The sequence below is a fragment of the Buceros rhinoceros genome, unplaced genomic scaffold (assembly GCF_000710305.1).
Source record: "Buceros rhinoceros silvestris isolate BGI_N320 unplaced genomic scaffold, ASM71030v1 scaffold1854, whole genome shotgun sequence".
NCBI lineage: Eukaryota > Metazoa > Chordata > Aves > Bucerotiformes > Bucerotidae > Buceros > Buceros rhinoceros.
Window position 1 is genome coordinate 1 of NW_010408583.1, and position 15,341 is coordinate 15,341.

At 38.4% G+C, this 15,341-nt stretch overlaps 1 protein-coding gene across 1 annotated transcript in view; it reads left to right on the forward strand.

Moving 5' to 3' along the window:
- The first annotated feature begins 6,222 nt into the window (after positions 1-6,222).
- ZDHHC21 (zinc finger, DHHC-type containing 21) overlaps positions 6,223-15,341 on the forward strand; it is a 27,705-nt gene continuing 18,586 nt past the window's right edge. Inside the window, exons 1-4 of the mRNA XM_010134892.1 lie at positions 6,223-6,425; positions 7,224-7,322; positions 10,706-10,817; positions 12,380-12,518. Coding sequence (XP_010133194.1) covers positions 6,272-6,425; positions 7,224-7,322; positions 10,706-10,817; positions 12,380-12,518 — 504 coding nt within the window. The 5' untranslated portion in view covers positions 6,223-6,271. The remainder of the gene's footprint in view (positions 6,426-7,223; positions 7,323-10,705; positions 10,818-12,379; positions 12,519-15,341) is intronic.

Below are 15,341 nucleotides of genomic sequence, written 5' to 3' on the forward strand. Positions count from 1 at the left end.
GGGGCGGGGAGCGCCGGGTGCCGCTCGGGGCACGCTTTGCCCCGCTCCTGGGCGCGCTGGCGCGGACTTGGCTTTCTCTGGGGTGCGCTGGGGGCCTCCGCATCGCCAGTCCTGGATTGCCTGTGTTAACTTTAACCTCGGGAATGCTGTCCTCTGTATAAAGAGTTGGGGGAGAGAAATCCTTAGCAGGCTTCATGAGTATCTCCTTATCTAAGAAATAAAGAAATACAGTCTTCATTTTCGTGAAGCTCCACAATGCTGCCTTTTTTTTTTTCCCCTAAATGATGAGGAGGGCATTTGTGGCTTTTGAGGTGGTGAGGGAAGAGGCGTGTGGGTTTTGTTGGCTCTGCGTGCCAGCAGCACAGCACAAGGAAATAAAATGCCCTTCGTCGTTTCTTAGTTCATCACTTTCATTTTCCAGTTCTAGTAGTTAGTAAAATGAAACTGTAGGTCTTCATTCCTTTCGCACTGAGGATCCAAACAGTGATGTGCTTAGGTAGCATATATTATCTGTCTACAAGTGGCTATCTGGTCAGCAGCAGGTGAAGATAGTTTTCATGGATTTGTGATCAATGAGGGTGCAGCGTGTGTACATCAGTACCAGTCCGTGTCCCAGTCCAAGCCTGTGAATGCAGTAGATGTTTATGGGTATGCTTGCAAGAGCCTATCTGTAAAAAAAGAATTGGGTGGGAATGGCTTGCCTACCTTAAACCAACCTGTCAATGGCCACCTGATAACTGTAGTGCCAAGGTCTCTACTAACAACCATCTATTGTATAAGCATGTGCAATGACAAGGACGTGGAGTTTTGTCATGGCAAAAAAGCTGCTGCTCACATTAAATGGTTATTCAGATACTAGATTTGTTAATCAGGATAGCTGTAAAAGGCGTAGTTCTGACACTTGATGACATCACATAAGTGAATTCTTTAAAATGTAGTTGACAGTAATTTAGTTTTTTGTTCAAGATTGCTTTTTTTTTTCCCCCCAGGTGAAGCGTATTTCAGTTTTACATCAGGAATTTTTAGCAGTAATTCTTAAGATTTCAGGAAAGTCACAGATTTGAAACCACAGCTAGATCCACAAATTGACAGAGGCTGTTGATTGTTATGAATCAATGCAACAGCCATAAAAGTGCAAGGAGCAGGATGTCACCAGAGCTGGCTGTCATGCTTCTTAAGATAAGAAATTGAGTAGTTCTTGTATTCAGTTTAATTATGAAACAATTTTCTGAGCAGTTTTATGACAGTCTTGATGCAAAACTGTATACTTTTTTTGGAGTTTGCATTCAAGTGAGCCTATTCTTTATTTCATCTTAATGTTTCTGCTTAGTGCAAAGCTTTCTCATTTCTCGGAATTGACTTTCTGCCTGCCTGGCTCATCCTGTGATCTCATTATTCAATGGACGTTACATCAGAGGTCATACTGGAGGTGATCATAGTGAACAAATACTGAGTTTATGTTACTATTAATTGAATTGGGCAGAAGGAAAATGGTTCCAGAAAAATGCTGTTCAGACATCCTGTAGTGAAAGGCAAGAACAATTCTTGATCTTGTAGGAAAGGCTCAGCTGGTGATTTGGTAAGTCTGTAGCCTTACAGAGCCACAGCTGCTGCTTGCTTTCAAATGCCTTGTTTTTGAGAGGTTTATTTAGAAAAATAGCTATGAATTAGAGTAAGAGGGAAGAAAACCACAAAATCTCCAACATTAGTGATGTGCGTTTTAAGCTAAATCATTTTGTTGGAAAATTTTGAGGCATTGCCTGTATGAATACTGAGTGTATATGGGTATATATCACTTAATTATTTCTTTTCCACTGATTTTTTTATAGGCTTACTCATAGAAGTTTTTTCCTCTACATATTGTAGTTATCAGAAATGATGCATCCTAAAGAACAGAATTATTTGACGTGAGTCTTCCTTTATTTTGACATTGTATTTGAAAGAGTAAATACAGATTTATTTTTTTTTAAATAAGTTTAAAAAGACTATAAATTCACCTTGTCTGTGAGTTAAATTGGCATTTAGTACTTTCTAATCATCTCACCAACCATCTGAATGTTTTTTGTTTTCTTTACTCCCCACCACCACTTACTTTACGTATTTATATATGGTACATAAACCAAGGAGAGGTTGGAAAAGCTCACTTTGCTGGAGGAGGTCAATTTATTAACAGTTTGTGCAGTATTGCTGACAAAAGTCTAATGAAAAATACAAAAAAATTTTATTATAATAGGCATGCAGGAAGCAAGTGTATCACAATTTAAAATAACTGAAATTCACTTACAGTAGTGCAGTTTTATATAGAGCTTTTATCTGAACACTCCCATCCTTTTAAATCTATGTTATAATTGTGAAATGGCCTAGAACTGAAATTCAAAGAACGCTAGGCAGAATCAGTATGTTCATTCAGAGACGAGAGGCAAAGGGTCTGGGTATCTCTGTGAATAGCTTGAGAGGAAACTCTACTCAGTGAGGTAAGAGGTTAAGAACAGAATAGAAAGTTATTATTATATGCTGCCTTTTAAACCGGTGGTGATGATTGATTGAGTATCATCCTCCTTTCTGTCTCTTTCAGAAGGTAAAGACGACGATGATGAAAAATCTCCATTTCTTGAGAATGTGGCCTTTTTTTGCATAAATATAACTTACCATCAAAGGTATGGGTTTAGAGGTGTGTGTATGTTTTGTTTTGCTTTTCTATTATAAAAGAGAATAATATGGAGGCAAACATTAGTCATTGAGTTGTAGAAATTTGGGATATGTTTCCGTTATAGGCATTCTTACTGGTATTTACACAATCTCTCTCTCTGTGCTTATTGCTTTCACATTATCCTCCAGTAGGTAACTTGGAAACAACTGTTTCACCACCTCTCTGTTTTGTTTGCTGAGTTGTTATTTCCACTTCTGAAGAAGTGCTGTGAAGTCATGGAATCTCTGCTCATCTGGTAAGATGGAAAACAGATGGATTCCTCAGCGGTCAGCAGTGTTTCTAGCTGCTTCTGGTGGTTTGGCCTCCGTGTTTCTGCCAGTTTGCATGACTTATCCTTTGTAACGCCATGCTGACTACTCCAAATCACTGTATTGTCCTTCCTGTGTTTGCAAAGTTTCCAGGATTATTTGCTAAACCTTCCCAGGTCTCAGGGTGAGGCTAACAGGCCTGTAACTGCCTGGTTCCTCCTTTTTGCCCCTGAAAACAGGGTTGACATTTGCTTTCTTAAGTCCTCTGGAACCTCTCCCATCAGCTTACAACTTCCAAAATTAATTGCCCTGCCCCACAATGGCAGGGCCAGCAATCTCAGAACTCATGGTGGTGTCTGATCAGGTCTCATAGAAGTGTTATATCCAGTTTGTTTAAGAGTTTCTTAATCTGATCCTTCCTCATTCAGGGTATGTCTTTCTTGCTCCAGACTGCTTCCAGAAAACAGGCCTTAGCTGTAAAGAGAAAGCTGACGAAAGTGCTTTGACTTTTTTTGTATCCTTTCACCAGGTACTCTGCCCCATTCAACATCAGGCCCACGTTTCCCCTAGCCTTCCTTACGCTGCTTGTTTACCTGTATGAGACTTCGCTTTTGACCTTCATATGCCTCACAGATTCAACTGGAGGTGGCCTTTGGCTTTCCTAACCACATCCCAGTACACCCAAGTAGTATTTCCATATCAAGTGTGTGCACACGTTTGATGTGGCCCCTCTGTTTTGCTGATTATATGATCTCTATTGTCCACGTCCTGCATCCTTTGCTTGAAAATGCTGACTACTGCTTCCTCCACCTCCCTCTCTCATTGTTCCTAATTCTAAGCCTTCACAACCTTCCTAGTCACAAGCTTCACAACCATTTTTGGTCTGTGGGGTCTGCATAATCCTCCTGAAGTCCTTCCCCTTCACCAGTAGGATGAAGGAGACACCACCTGGTCCCCAGACCCTGGCCCTCATACTCCAAGCCATGTAATCATGCTTGATATGGCCCTGGTCTCCCCTGGCTATATCCATCGTATGGGTGTATATATGGCAAAGCAGCTGAGGGTAGTAGTCTGAGGGCCAGACTACTACCAGCCTTGGTAACAGCCTGTTCCTGGTACCCAGGACCCAAGTACCTGGCAAGTAGCAAACCTTGCCTGGAGACGGTTGGGTTGGCAGAGATGCCTCTGGCCCCACAGCAGAGAGTTTCCCACCACTGTTCCTTGCCCCGTCCTGCCCGCGCTGCCACAGGGCACAGGCACAGTCAGCTTGGAGGCTTCACTGGACAGAGCTCCCTGTCTTTGCCTGCTGCCAGATCTCAGAACTTGCTATCTAGATCAGAGCGGCAAACAGAGCTGGAGCCGAAGTTCACAAGGGCCCAGGCTATGCCAGATTTGGCATCTCCGTGTCCAGCTTGACAATTTAAGGCTCTGCCTGCATCTCCTTGGTGCAATGGGTGATCCCATAGCTGCAGTATATTAATACCATGTGTGCAACAGGCTGTGGTGCATGCATGCTACATATACTAAAATTAAAAAATAATAGTAAATATAGGACTAAATAGTTTTTATGATTATCGTTAACTTAAACAGCTTAAAGGGCTCAGTAGCTGTATTCAGTATGCAACATGGGTTTATAAAAAAAGTGTTAGCAAATTTGATGCATTTTTAGGATAAAATAAGCACTTACTACTCTGCTATACTTGAATGGGAATACTGTTGCATTAGAAGAGAGCAAAGAAAGGTTTACGATAAATAGCGCATAGGAGAATTGTGGAAAAATATCAGATAGTTTATTTGGGTCTGATTTTTATTAGAGATCTAGAAAAAGAAGAAAACAAAACATTAATGAAACTTTTGGATAATATTAAACAGAGAAACTGTGAATGCAAGTGAGGGTAAACAAACATGAAACAAGTAAGCCAAACCCCTGAAAACAGAGATGTCTGACTGATAAACAAGATGAAATTTTGGTGCAACAAGTAGAAACTGAAAGGAATGGAAGAAAATCTATCTGAAATATGCAAGTTCCCTGAAGGCCAGAAATCAGGGAAACCAATACTTAGGAGAGTGTCACATTGAAGGTAGGAGTTTAACTTTTGCCTGCTGGAGCCCCAAAGGCTTGCATGAAACAGCCTTGCAAAATGAAAAAATGAGTTTGGCGTTTGCCTGCCAGAGCCTAAAAGTACTTTCCTTGAATACAAGGGACCAATTGCAAAGCCAATAAACCGAATGAAAATTTTATTGAAGGGACAGATATAATACATTCAGAATTGCCATCGGTAAATACACTTGCTCCAGTAGGCCTAATAGCTTATATATGTAATGCATGTGCTAGCAGAAAGAAAGCTATCCTGGGTATTTTCACCAGCTGGTGAAGTTGTGATTCTTACTGAGAAAGCATCCCTGTCTTCGGTGAGGGAAGAGGAGTACAGCCTGTCAGCCATCCCTGCTAGGTCTTCAGTCTATTTTTTTCCCCATGGAGAGTTATTTCCCCTCGTGGCTGTTTATCTCCATTTGTCTCTGCCTCTTATGTGACATTTAGCATGAACTGGGAGGAGACTTGAGTAACGTAGTCATATGTATTTAGCAGGTATTGCTTTAGGCTTGTTAGCATATTGAGAGGCATGAATTTCAATATTAATTTTGATCAGACACTGGGACCTTAAACGTTTGTTTGCTTTCTTCGCTTAGCCAAAACAGGGCCATCTTATCTTCACAGGGCTCCCTTCAGCCATTATTTATGTCAGCTCAAGGAGTCTCCACTCCTAGAGACAACATAGGAATCTAGTGCTCGCAAACGTTTTGTCTTTTTGTGCATAATTGCCACAGAGTTGCTTGGGGTTTATGTATTTGTGCAATAATCTTGATATACAGTTGGGAGACTACAATAGGTAAGTCAGATGAATCCATGTAAAACATAAATCATTCTCTGTATTTCTTGTTTGCTTTGCAACCTTTTTGTTTTGATGGGATACTTCCTTTTTTAAATTTTTATATCCTTTGCTGATGCCAGCTGGCCGACTGTTGCTTGTTTTACCTATTACTTAATAGTTTTCCCAGGAACTTGTTTTACTTGCATCTTGATTATAAACGTTACTTTTTAGCAAGGTATCACTGATTAATAAAATAATAAAATATATATTTTCCTGTGTATATGAAACATTTGCAAGTTTTCATTTAATTCCTTTAATCAATAGCTGATCGGGGTTTTTTTTCTCTATTTAAATGTTAATTTGCTTTTTTTTTTTTTTAAATTTCTCTAGAACAATCTTTTATGCCTGGGTCGTGACAGATTGTTACCTGTTTGTGTTCAATGGGACGACGAATTCACTTCGTGGTTGACCCTCAGGGTTGGTGCTGCATGGGCCTGATTATCTTTGTCTGGCTGTACAATACAGTCTTCATTCCAAAAGTCATCCTCTTTCCTCACTATGAAGAGGGACATATTTCAGTTGTGACAATTTTCTGTAAGTCAATTTAATGTAGCCCTTTTTTGTCTTACTAAAAATAGTATCCTTGGGCAGTAGTTAACATACAGGAGAAAGGTCAGAAAATAAAGAATAAGGTGAAGAATAAAGATAAAGGATAAGATAAAGGGTAAGAGTACTGGGATGCATCCTGCAATTTTCTGTTCTGAGAAGTTGAGACACTCGATTAATTTCAAAGGTGTTATAGTAACACTTGTTTGTGTGGAGGAAAAACTGCAGAAAAGCATCAATGTGACTTTCAGATCCTGTAGCTTCTTGTTGAAAGAATTTCAGGCCCGCAACTCTCAATGCCTGTCAGAATTTGGAGTGCTAGAACTGATGGTTGACAACCTGAGTTTTGTTAGTTTTGTCATACTCAGCTAATAAGAATTATGCTAACAAGTTTTGCTGGGGAAAAGGCTTGAGTTATAACTGGAAGATGAACTGTTGGGAATGTCCTTTCTCACAGAAGCTTGGAGGTGTAGAATCATCATTGCTTATTTGGTAAGACAGTGGAGGAATTTTTAAAATACAGTAGTAAGGTCACAGGAGCATCCTGCTGGTGCTATCAAAAAAGTGTTCACTGCTACCTTTTTCCCTCCCTTTTTTAGACTAGGAGTACTTAATATTGTAGAGTGTCTAGTAGCAGGTATATCTAGAACTGAATGAGAAGGCTGAGTAATTTCCAGGTCTGTGCTATAATTTTAATGTATAGTAGATATATATATAGTAGATATATAGGTGTATAGTAGATATACACCTGAAAAAGACTTAACAAATGCTTATATATTTTTTCAGGTTATTATTTCTGCTCATTATTTTGTATAGCTTCATTACTAAGAGCCTCAGTAGCTGATCCAGGAAAGCTACCTGAAAACCCAAAGATACCAATTACAGGTACATTAAGTTTTTCCTATATAACTGAATAGAAGTTATTTTAGTGTCCTCAAAATAATTAGAAATCAATTTGATTTCGTCAGATTTGATGGAAAGTATGAGCTGTCTCTGCTGAAGCCTGTATTGTTCGTGAAATTAAAATTGATATATCACTGGTTTTAACCTGTGAATTTCTGCCACTTTTCCTTGCGTAGACTCCAAACTTCTTTTTCAAAACTTACATTCCATCAGAAATTTAGTTATGTAAGAGTTTCTGCTGGGAAATTTTTTGATAGTGAGAATTTTTTTGCATTCTAGTCTTCCAAACGTATTGCATAAACTTCTAACTTGATAATATTTATGAAAGATGTGTAGAGATAGTCATTATACTTCTACAGCTTTTTTCTAAGAAAATTTCTAAGAGGTTGAAAGCGGTGGTAGAAGGTACTGTTATGCTGGATTTTACCTGCTCATTTTTTACACGCTTTTTTTTTTTCAGTGACATGTTTGTATGGGCTTAACCAAACAATGTAATGCTAATTACATTGCGTTGCTATAGAGGAGCAGCCTAATACATGAGAATTCCCTTCTGTCCTTGTGAATTTATCCCAGAATTCCAGTATGTTACATGTTAACCAAACAATGTAATGCTAATTACATTGCGTTGCTATAGAGGAGCAGCCTAATACATGAGAATTCCCTTCTGTCCTTGTGAATTTATCCCAGAATTCCAGTATGTTACACAATGCCACTGGATAAAATTTGAAACCCAAATAATTCTTCACTGAGAAAGCCAATTTTTTTACGAACTGTTTGATGCTATTCAGGTGCTTGTCTAATGCATAGAGGTTTTACATAGCGGTTTGGAATGGAGTAGGGCTATTAAACAGTATGGGCTTTGTCACATTAAGAGAAAATACTTCTCAAATGCAGAAAATGTTTCAAATGCAGTGAGGGTGAATATTTCAGTCTTGTCTTGCAAGATGGCAGATGCCAGTAGCAACAGTTTGCTCTCTTCCTGGTGTTAGTGAGAATCTTGGATGGTGCGTTTGGAAACATGATGTGTTTAGCCTCAGTGCAAATGTTACCAGGTGCACAAATGAGGCAGCAGCTAGTTGGAAGGGATGTATTTCCCTGGGATTCAGATGTGAAACACTGATTGCAGAAGATCTCATGTCAATGTTGTTTCTGGTTCTGGTAACTGAGCCTTTGATCCAGTAAAGCAAAAGATATCTCAGACTTGGGCTCAGCCGTCAGGTCTTGGTGCAGGGTGAATAACATGAATTCTACAACTCGAGCTGGAGAATGATAGTTACAGACAATTACGTTTATTACCAAATGTTCATTTACCTGCAAAATACCAGGACCAGTGCAAATTCCCTTTGTGCACAAATACTTTTTTGCCTTTTAAGAGTACCTTTTGCGTAACTCTTCAACCTCTTCAACCTCTTCATGCTCCATTCATTTCAAATGGCAATGATACTTTATACTTCTGAAGATGGAACACTTAGGCTTGACCATGACACTTATATTAGGAGTTGGTGTGTGCTATATCAGGGGGTTTGTACTTTCTAAAGTAAACAGTTTAGTTCTCTGGTGTTGTCTACTTCGAGAGGAAGACACATTTTTGTGTGGTATAAATTGTATTGAAAAATGAGGTTGGAGTGTTTCTGAACTCAGCAGAGAAACTACCCTATTAGGGAGTGACACCTTTGTATCACTGGATTTAGGGAAACAGACTGTACATCAGTTTCCATCTGACATTGTTACTAGTTTAATCATCTCAGGTATTTGGCTGCTTTACTACCAGTGTCCAAATATTATTTTCGAGCAAGAAAGACAATATTAGAACTGCCTGCAGGTGGCTCAGAAGTGCTAAATATAACTATTTTGTTTACATAGGGAAAATGCTTTACTGTATAAAATTTCAGAATGCCCTACTGTTAAAACCAACAATTATTTTCCCCTGGGATTTAAAAAATTCTTCTCTATCAAAAAGTTCTGTTTAGGTAGAAGCAGCTAGTCCAAGTGTGTAAGATTCTCAGTCATGAACCTGTTTTCCTTTAGAGACAGACAATATGTGCTTTTGTGAATGGAGGTATAACAGTGTTGGTATGTTTTGTTTCCATGTGAGGATGAATTTTCTGAAGTCTTATCATTTGAGTTCTCATTTTTAAAGGCTTCCTCCACTTTAGGAGGTGCAATTGGAGATAAATAGTAGCTAAGCTGAGCTATAGTAGCTCATGTTATTTTCAGCTACTCAGTATCTCTGGAGACAGTTTAAACAATCTCACACTGGGCAGCAAAAACAGTGTGCATTTTTAAATACAAGCCTATCCTCTATTTGTTCTTTAGTTGCTTTATGTGTCATTGCTTGTTGTGAAATACGTGTTCGTTGTGTATTTTATTTTAGTCTGTTAAGATGGACAAATTTGAGTATCATTATTTCCTCAGGAGGTTTTTGAATGGCAGGGAGATTGTACAATGGTTCTGTCTAGCAGATATCTTTTTTCACAGTAGATGTATAAGAAAATAATTGAATTATGATCGTCTTTGTTTGAGTGACAGGTTTTGTGCTGTAATAATTATTGCCTGGAAACATATAGGAGAGGAGCGAATTTTGGAGAAGAAAACTGACACAGAGTGGCAGTAATATCTTCCAGTTTAATTAAGGTGACAGTGAGGAAAAAAGTTCTTTATGTACTGCTATTGTGGAGGCACCCACAAAACAGACAGCAGCAGCTATCCAAAATCTGTGGATTTATTGCAATCAAATTTGCCTGGCACTCCGACTGACCAAAATTAATTACAGGATCACATGTCAGTTGGCAATATATCACTACACAACAAATTCTGGAACACCAAAGCATACTCTAAGGAAGGTGAACCACGAAGTGTATACCCTCACTCCTACAAAGGAGAATCTCTTAAGGGTACCAGAAGGGTCACTCACCAACACGGTGGTGAGGGCTCATTCAGTCCCGGGAGAAACACTTGGGTTGTGCCCTGATACGAGGGGAGAGTCCCTGACTGCATTACCTGCTGCTGCAAAGAGGATGGACTCAAACTGGGTTCTCCGGCAGGCCTCCTTTTATACCCTGGTCGAGTGTGAGCTGTGGTCAGTTAAATTAGTAAGCTCAGCCAGGAGGCCAGCTGACAGACTTAAGACTCCCAGGCACCAGATAGCCCTGGGGCATGGACCTGGTGCTTATCAGGTGCTTGTGCAGCCCCCAGCCTTTTGTGCAAGCTCTGTGCAGGTCCTCAGGCTGTCTGTACCTGCCACAGCTGCTTAACCTTCTCATATGGAAGAATTTTTTCTCTTTGAATTCCTAACATAGGGATTTATCATGAACGTGCTGTACCGAGTTTCAGTCTCTCTAAGATGTCTTTACTTTCTCACCTAGAACGAGAATATTGGGAATTATGTAACAAGTGCAATATGATGAGACCAAAGCGTTCACACCATTGCAGTCGTTGTGGACATTGTGTGAGGAGGATGGATCATCACTGTCCATGGTAACACCACAGCATTTGTTATAACAGTCTGCTGTTCTAGAAAATCATTTCAAAGTTGAAATGATTGACTAATATTCATTTTCATGTTTCTTTCGCAGTAGTGCTTAATCATTTAGGCATTTAAAGCAGGGAAAGAACAGCTTTGAGACTTTCTTATATCTACAGGTAAATCTGACAGTAAGAACTGTTGCATTTGTCATTGTCAAATTGTTATATGCCCTATAGTTTTTGAAAATTGACATATTTTCTTTAAAAAATTGAAATTTTTACTCCTAAAACTGATTGCAACATTATTATTTTGTGCATTGCAGATTTATTTCATATGTTGCAATTTAGTTTCTGACACTGGAAAAAATATTTTTTTATGGGAAAATAAACAATAGTTATGTTTCTTGGATTGAAATAAAAGATTATAATTTCAACATAAGAGGGGATGTTCTTTATGATAATAAAAATAGATCATGGCTTCAGACAGTTTTTTTGGTTTTTAGTTTACCGAATGGCTGTGCTAAGTAGAAAATGTTACTGACTCATACTATTCTCCACTTGTTGTTGCCTCTCTGATTTTGTAGTGAAGTTGCTTATTTCAGAGTTCTTTAACCAGTTTCAAACTAGTCAAAATGAACTAATCTGGCTAAAATTCTCTATTTAAATTGATTATAGTTTAAAATGAAATGAAACATTACTGTCAATAGTTCTGAGGTGTCATTTCCAGCAAGACAGCAATGATGAACTGCAGAGGACAGAGCTGACATCAGGATCCTCCTACGCTGATATAACCATTTTTCACACTACCCTTTTTGTCTGCCACTGCTTCAGAAAATAGTGCCCGTATAGTGCTTTTGTCATTATGGCTTAGCTTGGGACTGATGTCTGTGCCAATGCTTGTACGAAATTGCACCCCCAACCATATTTTTTGCATTAATGTAGCTTCTGTGAAGCAGACTAGAGCTAGATGCCAAAGGTTTTGAATCTTGTACTTAATATTTCTTGTGATTCTTGTACTCCTTTATGTTGGAGTATGTAGAAGGAGTTTCTGAACAGAGATGCCTGTTCTGTCTTCTGTCTTCTGCTGTGTTCCTAAACTATGCTTATTTATCATTGAGGTTCACTGTGATCACATTTATTTTAAATTATTCATTTGCATTTCCATTTTTTGTACTCTACATAGTTCAAAATCAGTGAAAGTGTTGACCAGCAGAAGATAATACATATTACTGTGAAATTTTGAAGACTTTAAAAAAATAATTTTGTTACTTGAGTATTAGAACTGTAGAAGTATCTTTGCTATATGAAGTTATGGAGAAATATGTTTCTTGTTCTAAGTAGTGATCTCAGTAGTGCAACTTTCTCTTTAAGTGGCTGTGTTAGGAAACCATTCTTCACAGTAACTGCCATCTCTAATGTACAGACCATCACTTTGATTAAGAATCCAGTGTTTAGTCAGTAGTTCTTGCGTTTGGTTCATAAATAATCATAACTTCTCTTATTCACAATATCATAACTGCAAGGTTAAAGTCTTTGTATTTCTGTCATTATACATACACTTTGTTTCTCTGCAGGATTAATAATTGTGTTGGTGAAGACAATCATTGGCTCTTTTTACAGCTGTGTTTCTACACTCAGATCCTTAGTTCCTATACGCTGATACTTGATTTCTGCCATTACTACTGCTTTTTGCCTCTGAAAAAAGAAAACGGGGTAAGAATTTGTTTTCTTTATGAAGTGAATGAATAACTAGTATTGCAAAGTAATTTATTTTGGTACTACATGTTTCTGCTGGCTCAGTTGTTGAGTTGACAGTGAAGAAAGTTCATCTAGATGTATGTAATCAAGTGAGAAAACTTGATTTATCGTCAATAACAAAATATAGTCTAAAAGGGTTTATGATTTCTATGTTAAAACACATCATTAATTTTCACAAAAGTCTAGGAAAGGAGGAAATAATTAGTTAGATTCCTTTAGAACTGATTCGTGAATACTGGGAGGAATCAAGATAACTACCTGAGGTGTATTCAAATTTCTTACAACTTTCTCCAAAGTAAATTCATTCAGAATATATACTGTCTAAGTCCCTATTTAAAAATGCTGATATTGCCAGAAAAATGAGAAAATTTACGATCAGGAGTAAAATGTACATTGGTTTTCAAGCAATTATGTTGAAGTGCTTTGAAAAAGTCATGTGGGTTAAGGGAGGATTAAGTTCAGTTTGTTTTATCTGGACTCTGTGCCATTATCATTTTTCAACATTTTGTCATTAGCAAAACAGAGTTGAACACACAGAGAAAATGGATTTATGGGTTGGAATAGAGCAAAAAGTTAAAAGATCTCTTCCTTTATGGAATTGAAGTTGTAAAGTCTCTGTGTGTCATGCTTATTTTATCTGTAATGCTTGGAATATTTAAGAGGTTTGCTTGAAAGTTGCTGAATGGTTGAAAGAGCTAGAACAGGAAAGCTGATACGCTTCCTCTTGAAGAAAGTGTTAGGAGATCCTGTTCATGAAGAAACATAAAAACTTCAACCCAAAATCTGAAATGGACTTTATATTTGTATTGGACTGTAACAAATGCAAGTGCACTAAAGAGAAAAACTTAGAAAACAAGTGTAAAATATGTTCAAAATTAGGTAACATTCCAGATGTCGTAAAAGACTAAGACCAGAAATTGGTAGTGTTCTCTAAATTTTGTTGAGATTTTTTCCAATTACTGAAGTTCTGCAGATTTTTTTATTCCATATCAATGTGACACCCCAGCATATTCTCTGCTGGTGGTGTCACACACCTGTCTTTCAAGGCTGCTGGAGACTGTCCTTTGGTTAATGGTAAGACAAGTTCCATTCTCCATTTTGTTAAATTATTTTGTATCTTAAATGGTGTAAAATAAGAATATTAAACTTACTGAAAAAAATCTGCTTCTGGAAAGAATGAGGCATAGCGTTCCAACCTTCTTGTTTGCTCCCATATGGATGTGATATTCCCAAGAAAGTGTATGTGAAGATGATGTGTCAAAGCAGAGCTGAAAATGTAGGAAAACTGTACTCCTTGGATCATCCAGAACTGATAAAAGTGTTATATTCAAGTTGACAGATTCCAACTTTTTATTTTATGGAATGTATCAAAGTTGAGGATTTTTGTGAATCTTTCTTAAAATAGCTTCTATTCTAAAGGAATTTAATTTTTTAGTTTTTTCATCTATATGAATATTTCCATTTATATGGTTTAAGGGTCTCTGGAAAAGAAAAGAATTTTCTATGCACTTGGACCGTCTTTCCACAGACACTGCTGTGTAAACTGAGACAGACCCATAAAATGTGTCCCTTTAAATGGAGTACTCGCTTTCACTTTGTTTCCAGTTTTTGCAGTTTTTTCATGCAGGCTTTTCATGTTCACCTCGGTTTACAAGCATTATGAGATTTGGGGGAGCTATTATAATTTGTTGTGCTGCATTTGAGTTAAAGGGGTTATGAAGTTGCAGTTGTTCTGTATCAGTGAAGAAATCTGTCATCATCTAAGTAATATTTTTTATGGATATGTTACATTTTGGGTTTTTTATAAGATAATGTTTTTGAAAGGTAACTAAATGTAAATGCCTTTGTTTCTAGTTCCAATAGCTTTGAAAATTTCCTTTTATTTTATAAACTAAGTTAACCTACTACATTTCTGAACTGAGTAATCTTACACTTCTTGTATTCTGAAGGCTTTCCACACACAAAGGGTTTGCAGGTTTCAAGTGCAAAGGCTTTTCAGTTACTAATCTGAATACTAGGTTGGGTATTGCAGTGCTTCTTTTCCAAAGATAAAATCTTTGTATGAAATTGGCAGCACTCTTTAATAGTGTAATGTCATGGTAGAAGATTTCGTTTTTGTTGTGAGAGTTCTCTGAAGGCTCTAACTTACTTTAAGCGACACAACGTGCTTAAGTAATGAATCCACGTTCTGTTTGTTAGCTTGCTTTTTAAAAGCAGGATGAAAGGGAACCACATTATTTTCTTGGAGGTGGTCTGTGCAAGAAAGGAAAAGGGAAATCATGTTGTACTTCAGACAGTTTACAAGCTTGTCACCAGTTTGGCTAGGGCAGGGCCAAACCACAGGACAAATTCTCTCTCCAATCAGCCCCTCCTCTGTTCCATGAGGAAAGAGTTAAAGAGAGAGATAAAAGGGAAAGATAAAGTGGGCAAGGCCTCAGTTGAGTTTTGGAAACCAAAACAAGGTTTGAGGATCTGGTGCGGCAAGGGTTAAACCACGGGCAGACTGCAAAGCATGTAGCCACTGGGCAGGGCAGGCCGGGCAGCAGCAGGGAAGGTGGAGCTAAGAGTCATGGCAGGGGTCTCAGCGTGGAATGCACCTGGGGCAAAGCGACAGGAGGAATTTGTCGCAGGCAGCAGCAACAGGCAATATCTTTCACTCCAGCGCTCCTGCTGCGCAGCAGCAAGCAGGATTGCCGGTCAGCCACAGCCAGTGCCCTCAGCAGCAGCAGCGGTAGCAACGGCTGGCACTGTGAGAACAGACATGAGGGCTGGGGGTGG